Here is a 13,571-nt window from a genome sequence, read left to right as displayed (position 1 = left end):
TCTGTGTGTAGGTGGGTTGATAGGAGAAAAGGAGCTGAACTAAGTACTGAGTTTACTGTGTGTAAGACACTGTTTCCTTGCCTTTCAAAGCTCATGTTAGCATTTTCTGTCATGATTGTCTGGTGGGTCATGTCCTGTTTCTTGTGTCTGGCAGACCTAATGGACACAATCACAGGGCCAAATGAGGAATTCATGCCAGTTTTGGGATCTCCAATGATACCCTCTGCAATGACTGTGGAAGCTTCCACAACTTCTCCAGCACTCCAGTCTGAGGAAAGAACTATTTCATCCATCAGCCACCCAAATACAGCTGCCTCCTATGGCCTGGAACAACTTGAATCTGAAGGTACTCTTGTCTCTGACCACATAGTTGGTAAACAAATATGTAGATGTAAGTTTAAGTCACTGGATAAACTGTCCTTCCACCAAAGAGGTTTTGTGGGTTTGTTTTTTGTTTTTTGTTTTGTTTGTTTGTTTGTTTTTAATAAAACTCTCTGCCTGGGATTTCTCCTTGTGATTCTAATTAAATTTACATAGGTGGGATATGGCACTAACATTTAAAATGAGTGTCTTAGTTGGTTCCATTATGCAGACTGGATGAGAACAGTAGGTTTACATGGAAGAGTTGTGTTTTTCCCATCTGATTGTTTTGACAAATGTTTACTGTGTTTTCATAACATCACTCTTTTAGTACTAGGATGTTCTCTTAGTAACATCTTTTAGTTACTGTCTAGAGACAAACAATTTCTTTATTAATTAGTGCTGAGAAAATTGTGCCAAAATTGTACTAAGACACTGGCTTTGGCCATGAAAAATGTAATTGAGGCATAGCTGTACATAAATAAAGAGTAAGAATGGAGACAGGGCCCACAGTCAAGTGACTGCTTGAGTGAGTACCCTGAAAGGTAAGGAGTATCAGGTTAGAGGTGCAAATGTTTGGAGGGCTAGTTACAGGGATGCTAATCCAGAACATGAGAAGTTCTTATTAGGCAGCCAGCCCTGTCCTAGGTAAGAAGTACTAGGATTTTATTTTCTGTTTTCTCAGGTGCAAAGGAGAAGTTCAGCTGGGTGTGTAAGAGATGCTCCCTCCCACAAAGATTCATTTGATCATGTTTCTAAATCATGAATGTATGTGTGTGTGTGTGTCTGTATGAGTACATCCCATGTGTGTGTTGGTGCCCTTAGAGACCAGAAACATCAGATTCCCCGGAATTATAGCTATAGCAAGTTGCCATGTGTGCTAGGAATCAGACTTAGATCCTCTGCAGAAACAAAACACACCCTTAACCACTGAGCTATCTCTCCAGGCCAAGTCCTACAGCTTTCCAGGGTGGCACTTGTGATGTGCTCACTGAGAAACACATTTTAAGAGTGGCTCAGAATTTCACAGAGGAATGCTGGGGGAAAAAAGAAGCAGACCAATGTAGTCCCAAAGGCTAACATCCCTCTCAGAACACATGAAGATAGATACCACATGGCTTTGGCCTCAGTGCCTCGTGTTTTCAGTTCTGAATACCATCTAAAACAATTGGATTTCTTTAAATTAACCTGAGATATAGCTGGAAGATCTCCTTGGCAAGGCTCATTATATCAAAGAAAAATATATTTGTGAATAGTCTATCCTTATAAAACCGTAGTAATTTTGTAAATTTAATAGATGGTGGCAGTTGTATTGAAATATGTTAGAATTTTTCTGATGTGCCTGCCTAAAGATATCCTGGGGTTTGAAATCTTTTCTTCTACACAATTCAGTTTCAGCTTCTTTTTTGAGAATATGGTTGTCAGGTTTTTGACTGAATTGTGATTCTTGTCAAGGTTTCTGAAAGATATTTTTGGTTAAAAAAATACTTTTTCTGCTACTTTGTTGGGCTTAAGGTAAGGTCTAGAATTAGAATAGCATAAAATTTCTCCTAAAGACCAAGGTTCATGATTTATGTTAAATTACAATGTATTAAAAACATAACAATTTTATGCTCATGTTTAACTCTCGGAAAGGTGAAAGGGCTATTTGTATTTAAGCAGATGAACCAACCAGACTCCTGGATATAATCCCTCCACTTTCAGCATGTGTTTTCTGCCTTTACTAGGAATATACATGTAGTTTGCAGTATTGATTGAAAGCACTTTAATTTCACCACAGAATTAAAACCAGAAGAGAATTTACTTTTAACAAAATAATGTATTAGTTATGTCATATATTCTTTAATGGCTTTTTAAGGTTGTTTTGTTTTTGAGACCGGGTATGACTGTGTAATTCACACTGGTCTAGACTTAGCTATAGAATGAGTTTGAAGCAGGACAGTGGTGGTGCATGCCTTTAATCCTAGTACTCGGGAGGCAGAGCCAGGAGGATCTCTGTGAGTTCAAGGCCAGCCTGGTCTACAAAGTGAGTTCTAGGAAAGGCACAAAGCTACACAGAGAAACCCTGTCTCAGAAAAAAAAAAAAAAAAGTATGAGTTTGAGGACAGTCTAGGACACATCAAACTCTGTTAAACACAGGAAAAAGAGTGTGTTTATTTGCTTATACACTTAATCTCTTGACTGTCGTCCTATAAAGAGACAAATTCATTCCTCCAGATAATTGAGTTATTTTACCTCAATTATGTAAAAAAAATGCCCATATTAGATATCGGATACCCAAGGAGACAGAACCTAGGAACTGTACAAATTCAGAACCCAATGATCTACTTATCATGTGTGAGATAACATATGGCCCAAAACAGGCTAAAGATACCATTTTTTTTCTTGAACCATCTTTTGTACTTCTCACATATGATGACTAAGAAGATGTGCTAGTTTCCTGGAGCCTCCATAAAAAGTCCCACAAGCTCACAATGACTTAAAATAATAGCAAGCTCTTCATGTGCCGTTCTGCAGCCCACAACTCTTAGTTGAGGTGTAACAGGGTCATAGTCCCTCCAAAGCCTCTAGGCCAAGAGCTGCCTCACCACAGTTGGATTCTGGTAGTCCCAGAAGGCCACTGGTTCATGGTAGCCTAACTCCACTGTCTTCACAAGGCTGTCTTCCTTCATGCCCTTGCTCCAGTTTCCTCCTTTTACTGGGTCATAAGTCATTGGATTAGAAACCACCCTAATAGTTTCATCTTAACTTGACCTTATCTGCCCAGACTCTGCTTGTGAATAAAGCCATGTTCATAAGTACCACTTCTTCAAACTAGAATGATTCTCCTGGGGACACGATTCCAAACTCATAAAAGGGGTCTTCTCCCAGACAGTTTGCCAGATGGATCTGAGAGCAGATGGGCATCTCTGATCATCTGCCCAAGTAATGTGATAAATGCTAGTGAGTTTTGCTTTCTTGGACCCCAAAGAAAGCCTCCTTTTGTAACTGTATGTCACCATCTGCACATTTAGTCTTCTACTATGTCAACAAATGCAGTTTGATTTTTGATGAGATAATGGTTTATTTTCCACCTTATCAGAAACATTTTACTTTTATGCACTTTAAAAAAAAAGGTTAGTATTTTCCGTACAATTTTTTAAAAAGCATTCTATTTAGTACAGGTATAATTCTACTAGTATTTCAGCATTTTTTAAATACAGGTTTGTCAAATGTAATTCTTAAAGATATGACAATGGGAAATTTATATGTGTACCCATTTGCAATTAAACTCATTTTTAGATATTAATGTTTCTATGTACACTGAAATACTAATTTAAATTTGTGATAATTTTTGAAAGCAGACTTGAAATTTTGTTGGGTTGTTAAGCTGAGTATTTTAGTGCTGATATTAAATGGAATAAGGTTTAATATTTTAAAACTTCCACTTTCTGTTTGTTAAAACTCAGTAGATGATATATATTTACTTTACATAATTTAAACTTTTTTCATGTTTTGTTTACTACTAAGGAGGTGGAAATTAATCTATGTTACAAAATTATAACAATGATTCTGTAGGAAGTAGGACATTGCTTGAAAAATTCAACATTACAGACAGAAGATGTAGCTCAGTGGTCTGGTGATTGCCTGGCATGTATTAGTTCCTGAGTTCAACCCCAAGCATTGCAAAAAGGAAAAGAAGAGTGTGGTGATATATTGTACACCCCAATAAAGCTTGCCAGGGGATCAGAGGACAAAGTCAGCCACTATATTAAACATAGAGGTCAGGCAGTGGTAGCACAAGCCTTTAATCCTAGCATTTGGGAGGTAGAGATCTACTGGGATCTCTGTGAGTTCAAGGCCACATTAGGAACAGAGCTAGGAGTGGTGGCACACACCTTTAATCCCAGCACTAGGAAGGAAGTAAGATGGCAGGGCACAGAAAGATATATAAGGTGTGAGTAAACAGGAACTCTCTCTTTTGAAGCTGAAGATTTCGTAGAGGTAAGAACTAGCTTGCTCTGTTTCTCTGATCTTTCAGCTTTTTTGCCCTAATATCTGGCTCTGGGATTTTTTTTTTATAATTATTATTAAGACCTTTTAAGATTTGTGTTACAGAAGAGGAATTCAATATTTAGAAGAATTTGCAGTGACTCTATTTCTGCCAGATACTAAGTTTATGTGAGAGCTATAAAATCAAGGCTGAGATATCTCAGGTCTTGTGATTACCCTCCTTCTGTTCTCTTTGTAAAATGTCTGGAATTGAGAACTGGTACAGCAGAAACAGGGAGACAGAGATCAGGCTCTGCTGGGATGCTGCAAGAGATGAAGGAATTCTAGGATGCCTTATCTGGACAACTTGAGTTCAGTGTTGGGATTGGTCCTGTTTGATGAATGTATGAGCACAATGTTGAGACTGTGCCTTATCCCAGACAATTCCCATTTCTTCATTGTTTCAAATAACCCATTGCACACAGTTTTTTTAATGCAATAAATGAACAATAATTCTATAATAAATGCAAGGATAATGGAAAGGCTGTTGACTTGCTGTTGGTGGGTTATGTTTTGTATATTTTATTTAGTTTAATACTTATAAATTGATTCATATACAGTATAAAAACATAGGAAAGCATAAATTTCTCTCTACAGATGGCATAAGAATTTCAGGAGAAAGTTATGTTTCTTTGTTGTATTTTGTTTTTGGGGCAGGATTTTACTTTGTATCCTTGGCTAGCTTGGAACTGTCTATGTAGAGCAGGCTGGCTTTGAACTCACAGAGATCTACCAGCCTCACAAAAGCTGGGACAGAAAGCTGTGTTTGGAAAAGATGCCTTTATTCTGGCAACTGAGATGACACTTTTGGCAAGGCGATGGTCTTGCAGTTTGGCTAAAATCAAAAAGCTTTGTCCACCGGGTGGTGGTGGCGCATGCCTTTAATCCCAGCACTCGGAAGGCAGAGCCAGGTGGATCCCTGTGAGTTTGAGGCCAGCCTGGTCTACAGAGTAAGTTCCAGGAAGGGTGCAAAGCTACACAGAGAAACCCTGTCTCAAAAAACCAAAAAAAAAAAAAAAAAAAAAAAGCTTTGTCTTTTCTTGTTGGTTAATTAGAAAGCAATTTAGAGGTGCCCTAAGAGACATTATAGAACAGTTTCTCAGATACATTTCTTGAAAGCTCCGCTGAGGATACTGAAAGGTTCCTTTGACTTAAAATATTATTTAATTTGGATGGGTGTTTTGTCTGCACGAATGTATGGGTACCACATAGATGTCTTGTGTCCACAGAGGCCATAAGAGAGTTGGATCTCCTGACACTGAGTTATACATGGTTGTAAGCAGCCATAAAGATGTTGGGAATTGGCTCAGCTCCTCTGTATAAGGAGTGAATGATCTTGACCTCTGAGCTAACTCTCCAGCCCTCTGTGCATCATTTGTAAGGGTGTGTGGCAGATTTTGAAAAACAGATTGCTGGCCATTTCAGATATCGATTGCCTCTTCAGGTAGGTCTTTTTGTTGTGTTGTCCTGAGTCATCATGCTTCTGTAGGCATCTGTGACTGGCTGGCCTCTCCTGAGCATCTGTCAGCTCTTCAGGGTAGCACAACTGATCCCTTAGCACTCAGAAGGTCTGTCGCATGCTTGCTAGTAATAGGCACTTGCTCAGTGGTATTTCAAAAATATTTAAAATTAATATTATGATGCACTACCATGAAGTTATATCCACAAATTCTGCCACTGAAGAAAGACCTCTGACATCCATTCTACTCTTCTGGTATGTTTTCTTACCATAGGGAATAATTAATTTATCGGTATACCTACACGATTCAGCAACATTGTTACTGCAAAGTTGATACCCTCCATTGGCTTGTGTGTGTGTGTGTGTGTGTGTGTGTGTACAACTGTGTGTACTTTTCTTGCCCAACCCAGTACTGCTTGATATGCTCATCTTTAGTCATCAAAAACCACCCTCTCAGAGGACTCATGATAAAGACAGCGTTTTTGTTTTGTTTGTATTCTGTGGTGTAGCTGTGTTATTTAGTTATTTGGTTATGAATGCATTTGGAAAGTATTTGGCAGTTCAGATAATACCAAGAAGAATCAGAGATTGAGCTTGACTTAACACAGCACAGCTATAGTAGAAGATATACAATAGATGTGTAAATAAAAGAATGCAAGATTAACTCAAGGTCAGGAGGAAAATGCTAGCTCCTGGCTAAAGAAATGTGAAATAGGCATATATGTTCATATGTCTGTGTATTTGGATCTGCATGGATATCTTTCTTTATTATGACATTGATACTTACAGAAAAATGAGTGTGACAAATCCTCAAATATGGAAAAATGTTACAGAGAAATGAACAGATACCACATGTGTGACACTAGTGATAAATTACTTTATGGACATTGAACCAAGAAAAATTTTCTAATTCATATAGTGGTGAGATGAATAATTCTTTAAGATTAAGGTGGAGTGGTAGCATATACTTTCATTCTCGGCACTTCAAAGGCAGAAGGAGGCAAGTGGATCTCTATGAGTTTGAGACTAGCCTGGTCCTCATGGTGAGTTCTAGGCTAGCCAGAGATATAAAGTGAGACCCTGTCTTTAAAAATAAATAGCTTTAATAACAGATGTGACAGGAGAGGCAATTCAGAAGATCCAGCCATGTCCTCATTCTTAGGCCAACAAACTTTTATTAGAAACTGTACTCTGTTTCTCATGGGAGGTATATTCAGGTACAAACAGAGGATTCTGTTCTGAATGACTGATATGGCTCATGCTCCATACTCCAGAGTCTCTGTGGGAAGTGGCTAAAGCAGAGATTTCTAATTGTTGTGATTCTCTGCAACTGAAGCAAACATGTTGCCTGGAAGTACGTAATAGCTTGCAGAGATTTCAAGATATTTAAAAATGTTCTTAGCATGTACTAATCCTAATAATGATGGGCTTCATTATGATATTTGCATACAGACATCAAATGTATTGTAGATATTCTCAGAGAAGACATTTTTCTTTTTAAGAATATTTTAAACTTGCACTATTGTGTGTGTTTGTTTTGTGTGTCTGTGCATACATGGAGGCTGGGGGAACAACTTGTAGAAGTCATTTCTCTCTTTCCACCATTTGTCAGGCTTGGCAATAAGTGCCATTGCCCACAGAGCCATCTCGCTGGCCCTTTATCAAGGCATGGTTTTCAGTATGAAGATGGGCATATATATACACATACACATATTCCTTTACAGATGGAAACATGATGATTCCATTGTGCTGAGTACAAATTATTAAATCTGAGAAAGGTGTGAATGGATGTAAGCATATGTCTATCTATCAGTGGGACTCTAGCTGGCTCTGTCCATCAACATGATGCTACTCAGGTACCTACCTACCTTATTTTATTTCTTTAAGGAAAGGTCTCATTTACAGCACACACTGTCCTAGAAATGACTATATAATCCAGACTGGCATTGAACTTAGGGCAGTCATCCTGGGTCAGCCTGCCAAGTTCTAAGATTATATGCATGAGCCACCCCACTTGGAACATATTACCTCTTAATGTTCAAAGGCATACATGACTCTCAAAGAAAATGTCATAAAAAGATATGACAGATCTATTTAAATGCTCATATAAGATTGGACACACTTGGAAACATTAAATTTGTTTTGCTGTGATAGGTTCTGCCTGTGTTTCCTAGTGTCTCCTTCTGCAGCCATGCTGGCTCTTTCTACACCAATAATTCCAGACAATAGTATCTCGTGGAAATATCTCCTACTAAAATGGTATGAAGAGTCTCATTGACTTCAGCATGATAAGCTTATTGAGGCCAAGTAGCGACCCCCATCTCCCACATGCACACAGCCTATCATCCTTCTAGGTTGAAGGGCATACCCTTAACTCTGGGAAAGAAACAGTTCAATGAGCCTCATGATTAGTTCTGATTAACACCGTGTACATTTCATCCTTCAGAGATAATCCCATCCACATCAGAAGCTGTTCTAGTTTCATCTCTGTGTCTGTGATAAAACACTCTGACCAAAAGCATTTTAGGGAGGGAAAGGGTTTTTTTGTTTTGTTTGTCTGTTTTTAAACTACAAGTTGCATTCTATAGCTGAGGGAAGTCAGGGTTGGGACTCAAGGCAGAAACCCGAAGGCAGACCTGCTTGCCATTCCATACAGCATTACCTCTAACCAGGGAACTCACAGCTAAGGAACAACAGCCGAAACTGGGAAGGAATGCTGCTTGAAAACTCTCTGGCAGGATTGTGATAAATTAGCTTTTTTATATTGCCCAGGACAAACTGCTTAGGAAGTGATGCTGCCCCACAGTGGTCTGGGACCTCCTACATCAATGAATAATTAAGATAGTTTCCCACAGACACACCCACAGGCCAATCTGGTCTAGGCAGTTTCTCCCAGATGACTCTGGGCTGTGTCAAATTGACAGAGCTAATCAAGACAAAGCCTGATTCATTTCTATACATTGTAACACGATTCTCACTTACAGAATAGTAAAGTTGTTATATCATAGGGAAAGAACCAGCAGAACCCCCGTCATTCCAAAGACAGAGCAATGAAATTAAAATGAAGAGAGGAGAAAGCGACAGAATTAGTTCTGCTCAAACCCTTCCTCTGTGAAGCCTCTCAGACCAGCCAGCTCCAACAATGAGTGACAGCAGGCACTGGGAAAACGCCCCTGCTTCTGGTCTCAAACACTCACAAGAGTGTAAGTCCTGGCTCCACCATAAATCTGCACTGAATTTTTGCCAGAGTTTTTACCATCTTCAAACCCAGTTTCCCATCTGTAAAACAAAGACATTGCTATTTCTACATGAGTTGTGAAAGTAAATGTGATCTTGCATGTAGTATTCTTAATGTACTTTTACACATGGAGTGAATATATAATGTGACTTGGTTTTATGACTGATGACCTCACCTCCTAAAATTATATGTCATTTATCATGTACTACTGGGTCTTAATAATTATAAAGAAATACATCTCCCTATGCAGTCATTGTCTGGGTGGCAGGTAGACGACATGATAATAGCAATGATCAAGACAGGAAGACAGTAGGAAGTAGAATGTGTTGCAGGGAGAGCACATCCAGACAGATGGTTTATATTGTCAGGAGGAACATCTGAGCTTAATGGTATCAGATCTAAGAAAAGCTCAGTCTTTTCACTGTTATGTGAAACATTCTGATTTGTGTGTCAATTCAGATGTTTATTTGTTGTAAGTAATTTTCTAATTTTTGGATGCATAATCCTACAATGTAGCACAGGTTGGATACACACTCATGATCCTTTTGCCTCAATTTCCTGAGTGCTGGGATTACAGGTGACACCAGGTCTGGCCTCAGTTTTATATTTATACTCTGCACACTCCAAATGAATCTGCTCTCCTATGCAATGACAGTCAGTGTATGATGTCTCAATTTGTCATCTTTACATCCTGCTTAGGAGCAGGGTCAGCACTTCCTATCTAGTCATATGCACAATGGCCAGGTGTTGTGTGAAATTAAGTGCCTGTCTTTATTTTTTTTAGTTTTTATTTTTTTTGAAAAGCAGAAAATGAGATTTATTCAATGTAACCACATCAAAAAGAAAAACAGCGAGGTCCAGTAACCCCCAAGTTCATGCTCAGTGTCTTAGTTAGGTTTTATATTGCTGTGATAAAACATCATGCCCAAAAGTAACTTGTGTGGGTGGGAGTAGGGTGTGTGTTTTCTAGCTTACACTTCCACATCACAGTCTATCACAGAGAAATCAGAGCAGGAACCTGGAGTGCTTGTCTTTATAATGACCCTTGTGTTTGCCTTCACTTGCTATTTGTGCGACCACTCAAGTCTAGTGTTTTTTGGTTTTTTAATTTTTTGTTTTTTGTTTTGTTTTTACCCAAAATTGAGTATTTAAAACAGGGTGAATGAGGTGAGAGCTCCCAATTATATTCTTCTAGAATTTGTGTAGATTTCGTGGATGCCACTGAGGGGTCACACATTATTTCACATCCTTGGAAGAATCTGCGTGGACATTTGCACTCTATTAAGCGAGAGGAGCTCAGTATTCTGAAGTTAATCTTTAAATCATATTGGGAAATTGAGAAAAGGAAGGCACAGGGTGTCAGTCTCTAGCACTGGCTGGAGTCAGTTTATAAAGTGTTGTCTCCCCCATGCCACCTTCCCCAGTATGACAACAGAGTATAAATGACCTTTCCTTTAAAAGATGATGTCACACTCTTTTGACACATTACACATAGCACAGCTTTCTAAACTCTACATTCAGCTTTCCTAAAGGGTACATAATTGAGGAGTGTTTCAAGGAAGATGCAATGCTTGATCCTTAGTGTTGGATATGACAAATTCTGTTTTCAAGAAGTGAAGGCTCACAGGTATAGTAAATAAAACATATCTCCACAAAGTACTACGTTCCCCTCATTTTGGAAAGGTTGACCTCTTTTACACTTTGAAGGGAAAAATCTACTTAAATTGGAGATTTTGCAGTCAATAATCAGCCTATCCAGTCTATAATTTATCTTTTGCATGGATGTGGAGTTTTATACCCAAGTTTTATTCATTTTATTAAAGAAAGTATTATTTTATGGTAACTAAGTTGCTGAAATCAAAGATTTTATATTGGATGGCTCAAGATGTATGAATACAAGGCTAATGCAGCCTCTGTGCTTCTCCACAGTGCAGCTGGAGAAAGAGAATGGTCTTCTATTCCTGTTTCCAAGAGGCTGTTATCTGAATCAAGAGCAGATTGTTTAACAAGCAGAAGTTACAGTCTGGAAGTCACCACTATTGCTTTAATGTGGGCAGGAATTATAGCAGATAGCAGGGGAATAGAGATTGTATGTGATCAAGGCTGAAAGGAGGCTAGGTGTTCATTAACAATAGCCAGTGGAGTTGGATAGAGTGGTCTCTTCAGTCTGTTAACCAGAGAGGGACAAGGATAGGATCAAGAGCAAAACCCTTAGATTTAAAGAAAGGAAAATTAAATGAAGTAAAATAAATATTAAGACATTTTCAACTACTGTTTGAAGTAAACTAATTGTCTTGCCTCAGAGCTCTTCTTTTCTCAATAACATCATTTTAAATAGTGTTAAGGCTACTTTTCAGGAAATTTTAAATTATATTTGCTGTTGCACATTCAGTAGGAAGTTTGAACTTTAATATTTTCAATGAAATTGTGCAGACAAATATGGGAAGCTTCAATGATCATGTTTATTTGGCATTCAGAAGAGCAGATTGAAGTGAACAGACGTTTTTGAAGAAGGCAAGTTTAATAGGTAATAATATCACTTGAGTTTAATAATTTTTAATTAGCTTTTAGATGTATGTGTGTGTGTGTGTGTGTGTGTGTGTGTGTGTGTGTGTGTGTGTGTGTGTATTGGTGAAAATATTAAGGCCGCTCCTTAATAGTAGTAGTTAAAAGGGAGGTTTATTTTGTGGGGTAACTTACAAATGAAGGGATAGGTTGCAGGGTCTGGGAAAGGTATGGCGCAGTCCAGCGGTGTTCTCTGGAGAACTCTGCTCATTCTACCTCCAGCATCCAGGGTCCCAGAACCAAGAGAGGCCTCTCCTGTTGATCCTGGGTCTTCAGCATCCTCCCTTAGCCCTGCCTTGTGGGTGTGACCATTACCAAAGCCTCAATGGGGGTTGGAACTTCCAGGCCAAGGCTGGGATGGCTACCCACTACATCTCCCCCTTTTGTCTAAATAAGAAGGTTCTAACCTAATACAAGACTATATACAAAGAAATGGTTATCAAATATTGTCCAGGAGTAATGAGGGATAATGACCTAGATAAGCTGGAATTACAATAAATGCAAACAATATCAAGTAAAAAACACATACTAAAATCAAGGGAAGTCTAGAGCGTGGGTTGGTGGCATGTTACAAAGATCATTCCAAAAGGTGTCCTATCCTAAAGAACCTGAGTCTAATACTTAATATATTCTATCAAGATTATATATATATTAAGTTGTAACTATAACTGCTAGTCTTCAACCTCATCAAAGACCTGAGAAAGAATATAATAATACCTGAGAAATGGGAGAAGGACACAAGCAACTTTCGGGAGTCTTGCAAGAGTAGATAGAGACAGCTGGCAGGCTGGACAGCCACCTAATGTTTCTCAGCATTATTGGTGCATTCAAGTTGGCTACACGCCTAGAGTATCTGACAAACCATTTTCAGAAGCAGGAATTCTGAAAGACCATCTTACATTGTCTTGGCAAAGTACAGTGGTCGCTTTCCTTGTGTCCTGCTTGTCCAGAAAGGACAGCATTTGTACTGTCAGCAGTTGAGGCAAGGGCAGTTCTTTGTCCAGTAGGCCATTTTGTGCCAAGAAGACAAACTTCCAAATGGAAATGTCTTAGAAACCAAACATTCTCTTGGCATCAAATTGGTGCTGCCAGGAGCAATTGTCTCTCACGTCAATAGAATTCTAAGTTATTTAAATGCCATATTCTCTCTAGGTCCATGAAGTGTTTGAAGATTACCTGTGCATCTGACCTATGTATTTATAAATCTGGATAACCTAACTAACATAATTATAGAGATGACAAGCATAGGTGACAATAAATCTATAAGTCTTATCTACCGAAACAACCTAAGGACTAAGGCTTTATATAACCAAGGCAAACAGTTTGTAAGCAAATGTACAGTAAAAGGACAATGACTTTAAAATTGTGACAATACACAAAATATCTTTAACAGGTAGGAATGTATAGTGCAATATGCAACATGATAATAATCCTAAATATATATCAGTATACAGAATATCTTAAACAGAAGTAAAACATACATACAGTATGACAGATAAAAATTTACATTTGTATCAATATATAAATATTTTAAATAAGAGTAAAAATATGTGTACATTATAACAAACATAGTTTTGTATTTGTATCAATATACAAATTATCTTAAATAGGAATATAAAAAGTTTATATTTGTATCAACATATAAGAATTCATAACAGTGCAAATTACAGTGTAAATTATCTAAGGCTGCTATTTTACTAAATTTGTTTACTAATGTGTATGATAGTCTACCATAATATCTTATACCATTTCATTTCTTTTTTTCCCTTTTTTTGAGACATATTTTCTTTCATTAAGGAGAGTACTGAGTTTAACAGTTTCTTCCACCCCCAACCCTAGAACCATCATCCATAACCCTGAGAAATATGAAACCTTAGGGAGAAGGGGCGTCATTTTCTTAGAACTGCTTCCTGCTGT

The 13,571-nt window shown here is 38.1% G+C and overlaps 1 protein-coding gene across 2 annotated transcripts in view; it reads left to right on the top strand.

Annotated features, from left to right (window-relative positions):
- The window catches only part of Armh4 (armadillo like helical domain containing 4), a 104,156-nt gene that overhangs the window by 16,019 nt on the left and 74,566 nt on the right, over positions 1 to 13,571 (top strand). For both annotated transcript variants that reach the window (XM_036199518.1, XM_036199519.1), the window contains exon 4: positions 155 to 346. In XM_036199518.1, coding sequence (XP_036055411.1) covers positions 155 to 346 — 192 coding nt within the window. The remainder of the gene's footprint in view (positions 1 to 154; positions 347 to 13,571) is intronic.

This window comes from Onychomys torridus, chromosome 9, assembly GCF_903995425.1.
Source record: "Onychomys torridus chromosome 9, mOncTor1.1, whole genome shotgun sequence".
In the NCBI taxonomy this organism is placed as follows: domain Eukaryota; kingdom Metazoa; phylum Chordata; class Mammalia; order Rodentia; family Cricetidae; genus Onychomys; species Onychomys torridus.
The sequence above is the reverse complement of the archived record's forward strand: the minus strand, read 5'-3'. Positions and strand labels throughout refer to the sequence as shown.